General features: G+C 58.2%; 1 protein-coding gene across 1 annotated transcript in view; it reads right to left on the reverse strand.

The window, feature by feature from the left end:
• Positions 1 to 4359, reverse strand: part of ncapd2 (non-SMC condensin I complex, subunit D2) — a gene marked incomplete at both ends in the record, with an annotated part of 15209 nt that overhangs the window by 2429 nt on the left and 8421 nt on the right. Inside the window, 7 exons of the mRNA XM_048593674.1 lie at positions 178 to 355; positions 706 to 861; positions 1716 to 1839; positions 2252 to 2360; positions 2868 to 3055; positions 3344 to 3559; positions 3792 to 3876. Coding sequence (XP_048449631.1) covers positions 178 to 355; positions 706 to 861; positions 1716 to 1839; positions 2252 to 2360; positions 2868 to 3055; positions 3344 to 3559; positions 3792 to 3876 — 1056 coding nt within the window. The remainder of the gene's footprint in view (positions 1 to 177; positions 356 to 705; positions 862 to 1715; positions 1840 to 2251; positions 2361 to 2867; positions 3056 to 3343; positions 3560 to 3791; positions 3877 to 4359) is intronic.

Genomic DNA, 4359 nt, shown 5'->3' on the forward strand with positions numbered 1-4359 from the left:
ACCTAACCCCCGACTCCCTCCTTGTGGCGATCCCCGCCCTCGCCCGCTCAATCCCAGGAATCCATCGTCAGGTTGAGCCGAGAACCGCCCACTTTCTGCTCCGGTCGCAACAGAACGGATCTGAAGCCGAACACGTCTCAGTGTGATAATGTCGTTGTCGTCGTCGCGCGGACGAACCTTGTTGGAGAGCTCGTTGAAGAAGCTGCGGGCGAGCGAAGAGATTCTCTCATCCCCGTCGACCAGGAGCACGGCCATTTCGCTGATCTGCCCCTTCACCTTCACCATGTCTTTCAGGATCAAGTGGGTCATCACGATGAGAGCAGTGCGGCGGACGGACACAGAGCTGTCCCGCAGCCTGGGGATGGACAGGAGCAAAACGGGGAATGCACATGACATCGACTCACGTTAATGTAGCTCCCTCGGTAACCCCCAGCGCCCTGTGTTAGTGACTGTATCCCTACTCATGTTAATCCCTCTCCCTCACACTGTCACTCAGTAACCCCTCTCCCCCCTGCCCCCAGCACCCTGTGTTACTGACTGTATCCCTACTGACGTTAATCCCTCTCCCTCACACTGTCACTCAGTAACCCCTCTCCCCCACAGCGCCCTGTGTTACTGACTGTATCCCTACTGATGTTAACCTCCTTCCCTCGCCCTGTCACTCAGTAGCCCATGGGGCGAGCGAGGCGGTAGGCGACAGCTCACCTGGCATAGAGGTGCGGGGTCCATGGCTCAACGAGGTTGGGGAAACGGAAGGAGAGGTCACCGAGAGCCACCATGGTGTTGGCGCGGATGCTGGGCAGTGCCGACTTGTCAAGCATGGTGAACAACAGGCGGAGCTGGCTTTCGCAGAAGTCGTGGCTGGGTCAAGGACAGAGGGGAGGGAGATTAGAAGGAAAGAGGACAGTGTCTGGTGAACAATCCCGACGGTGCTCTGAACCATAGCTGGCAAAAGCTGGCTCTGTGGCGCCAGCTCATGCATCCTGTCCCCACCTATTCAGTGTCTCCCTGTAGCTCAAACCCTCCAACCCTGCCAATATCCTCGTAAACATTTTTCTGAACCCTTTCAAATTTCACAACATCCTTCCTACAGCAGGGAGACCAGAATTGAATGCAGTATTCCAGAAGTGGCCCTAACCAATGTCCTGTACAGCTGCAACATGACACTCCGAACTCCTGTACTCAATGCACTGACCAATAAAGGCAAGCGTACCAAACACCTTCTTCACCATCCTGTCTACCAGCAAACCCACTTTCAAGGAACTATGAACCTGCACCCCCAAGGTCTCTCTGTTCAGCAAGACTCCCCAGGACCTTTCCATTAAGTGTATAAGTCCTGTTGTGATTTGCCTTTCCCAAAATGAAGCTCTTCACATTTATCTATTGAGGAGGGGGCAGAGAGAGTTCAATTTAGATAAACGCGAGGTGCTGCATTTTCGGAAAGGCAAATCAGGGCTAGATTTATACACTTCATGGTAGAGGGGGGAAAAGATTTAAAAGGGAGCTGCTTTCATGCAGAGGGTAGTGTGCGTGTGGAACGAGCTGCCAGGGGAAGTGGTGGAGGCTGGTACAATGACAACATCGAAAAGGCATCCGGATGGGAAGGGATATGGGCCCAAATGCTGGGAAACGCGACCAGACTACCGTTCCCCTTGCCGTATGGCCGCACCCCCCAACCCTCTCCAGAGTTTGAGCCGTTCCCCCATCTTGCTCACCTGACCATGGCGATCTTGCAGAGGGCCAGAGCGGAAATTGTGCACAGGTCAGCATCGCTGTACTTGCCGGGGCTGGTGCAAACCCTCACGATCAGCGGCACAAAGGCAGACAGAAGCTGGTGTTCTGCAGAGGGACAGAGAGAGGGGGAAGAGAGAGACGGAGGAAGGGGAAGACACGGAGGGAGGGGGAGACACGGGGAGACAGAGAGAGAGAGAGACACAGAGAGAGCGAGACAGAGAGAGACGGAGACAGAGGGGGAGAGAGAGAGAGAGAGAGAGAGAGAGAGACGGAGACAGAGGGGGGGAGAGGGAGAGAGAGAGAGAGAGAGACGAATACAGTGACAGAGAGAGACAGAGAACAGTGAGGGGTTTGTAACCAGCTCCGGGAGGTGATCGAAGCCACCCCCCATCGTGTGACTAACTTAATCACTTCCAACCACCCCTCCCCGACTCCCACCCCAGGTTAACTAGTTACGCCCCTGGCGGGATGAGGTGGGGGCACGGTTTTCCACAAGCACGCTGAGGTCTTGGCTCACCGTCCAGCAGCTCCACGTCACAGATTCTCCGCACCAACTCCGCCTCGGTGTCGTCCACTGATGCCTCGGTCAGGCCTAGCTCGTCCTCCATGGCACTGCAGCTGGCTCTCTGAGGTTGGGGGAAAACGGAGAGAGAGGGAGAGCGAGAGCGAGAGAGACAGTGAGAGAGAGAGAGAGAGGAGCGAGAGAGCGAGCGGCAGAGACAGAGAGAGAAGGTGGAGGACAAACATAAAGAGAGAAAGAAACATAGGGGCGGGGGAGTGGGAAGAGAGAGCGCACGTGTTAAAGAGAGAGAGGCAGAGAGAGAGAGACGGATACAGAAAGAGAGGCGGAGTGGGCGCGCGCGCGGTGGAGCGGGGGGAGCAGGTGCGCGCACGCACGAGCAAGCAAGGGGGAGCCCGTGAGCGAGAGGGACATAGCGCACGTGCGAGAGTGAAACAGCAAGGGTGTGGGGCCGGGGTTGTGATTTCGCAGGCAGCGGCGCAAGGAAGGGCGCTCCTACTTCGGATCCCACAGAGTGTGGGCGGGTTGTCTTCGGGGGAACCGGAAGGAGGAGGGAAGAGCGTGTCGGTGTGCATGTGTGTACGCGCGCCCCCATCCCAGCCTCTCCACTCACCTTGCCCTTGCCCTTCAGCTTGTCCTTGGCATCCTGCCGCTCCCGGCTCAGTCGGCGACGCTGCAGTTCCGGGCCCACCGCCCTCTCCAGATGCAGCATCTGCTGCAGGGCCACATGCCCCACCAGGGAGATCAGGTTGGTCAACAGGTGGGCGGGCGCAGTCACGGCTTTCGGGTCCCCAGGGTCTGCTGGGGGGCAAGAGAGGGAGGACGGAGAAACACAACATGACAGAAGCGCTGGCACCTCAGCTGCTCTATCGCTGATAACCCAGCCCCGCGACCTGCCCTCTCCATTGCACATCACGCCTCCCCCAGCCTCCCCCTTCCTCTTGTCCCTCATGGATCTACAAACCAGACGGGGATCACCGTACCCAGAGGATCAGAAAGCTCACACACCCATATATTTTGTAATTTCTGCCCCTCCCCCCCTCTCCCTGGGGCAAGTGGACGGACGCAGAGCATGCTCAGGCTCCTCACCTTGGCCGTTGCAGGCCTCTTCCGATCGTTGACTGGGTGGCACTGCCACCTCCTCCTCCTCCTCTTCTGCCCTGGGAGCCGGGCGCTGAGCCAGCAGGCGGGCGCAGCGTGCCAGGAGACCCCCACAGAGGCGGTCCGGGTTCTCGGCCAGTTGGTAGATCAGGCCGACGGCAGCCTCGGCGAAGGGGCGCCAGTGAGGACTCCGGGATGGGAAACCTGGAGGCAACAGAGACAAGGGGAGGCAGGTTAATGGGCTCAAATCGGAGAGCACGCTCAAGAGAGAGACAGTGCACGAGACAGACAGAGCGTGGCAGAGAAAGAGTGAGAGAGAGAGAGACAGACAGAGCGTGGCAGAGAGAGAGACAGAGCGTGGCAGAGAGAGAGAGAGAGACACAGAGATAGAGAGAGACAGACAGACAGTCAGAGCACGGCAGACAGAGAGCATTACCTTCAGAGACAGTGTCGGCGATGTGGGTGAAAAGTGGGTGATCGTGGGGCAGGCGGAATGGCACAGTGCTGCCGCTGAGCAGCTTCTGGAAGAGAGCAAACCCAGCGCTGAAAGGGCAGCACATTCTCAAACACTGAGCTCAGTCTGTATGGAGAGAGAGCCCCATCACGTCCCCCACATCCCTTCTGGCTCACTGCCAGGATTACAATATCCGAACCATACACGCCCTCATTATCTCTGTCACCCCCTCCATCCGCCTACACCCCCTCCCTATCTCTGTCATTCCCTCCATCCCCCCACACCCCCTCCCTATCTCTGTCACACCCCTCCCTATCTCTGTCACACCCCTCCGCCCCCTCACTACGTCTGTAACCCCCTCTGTCCCATACACCCCCTCCCTATCTCTGTAACCCCCTCCAGCCCCTACACCCCCTCCCTATCTCTGTAACCCCCTCCAGCCCCTCCCTATCACTGTAACCCCCCTCCAGCCCCTACACCCCCTCCCTATCTCTGTAACCCCGCCTCCAGCCCATACACCCCCTCCCTATCTCTGTAACCCCCCTCCAGC

Source organism: Rhincodon typus, unplaced genomic scaffold, assembly GCF_021869965.1.
Source record: "Rhincodon typus isolate 14 unplaced genomic scaffold, sRhiTyp1.1 hic_rhity00003480, whole genome shotgun sequence".
In the NCBI taxonomy this organism is placed as follows: Eukaryota; Metazoa; Chordata; class Chondrichthyes; order Orectolobiformes; family Rhincodontidae; genus Rhincodon; species Rhincodon typus.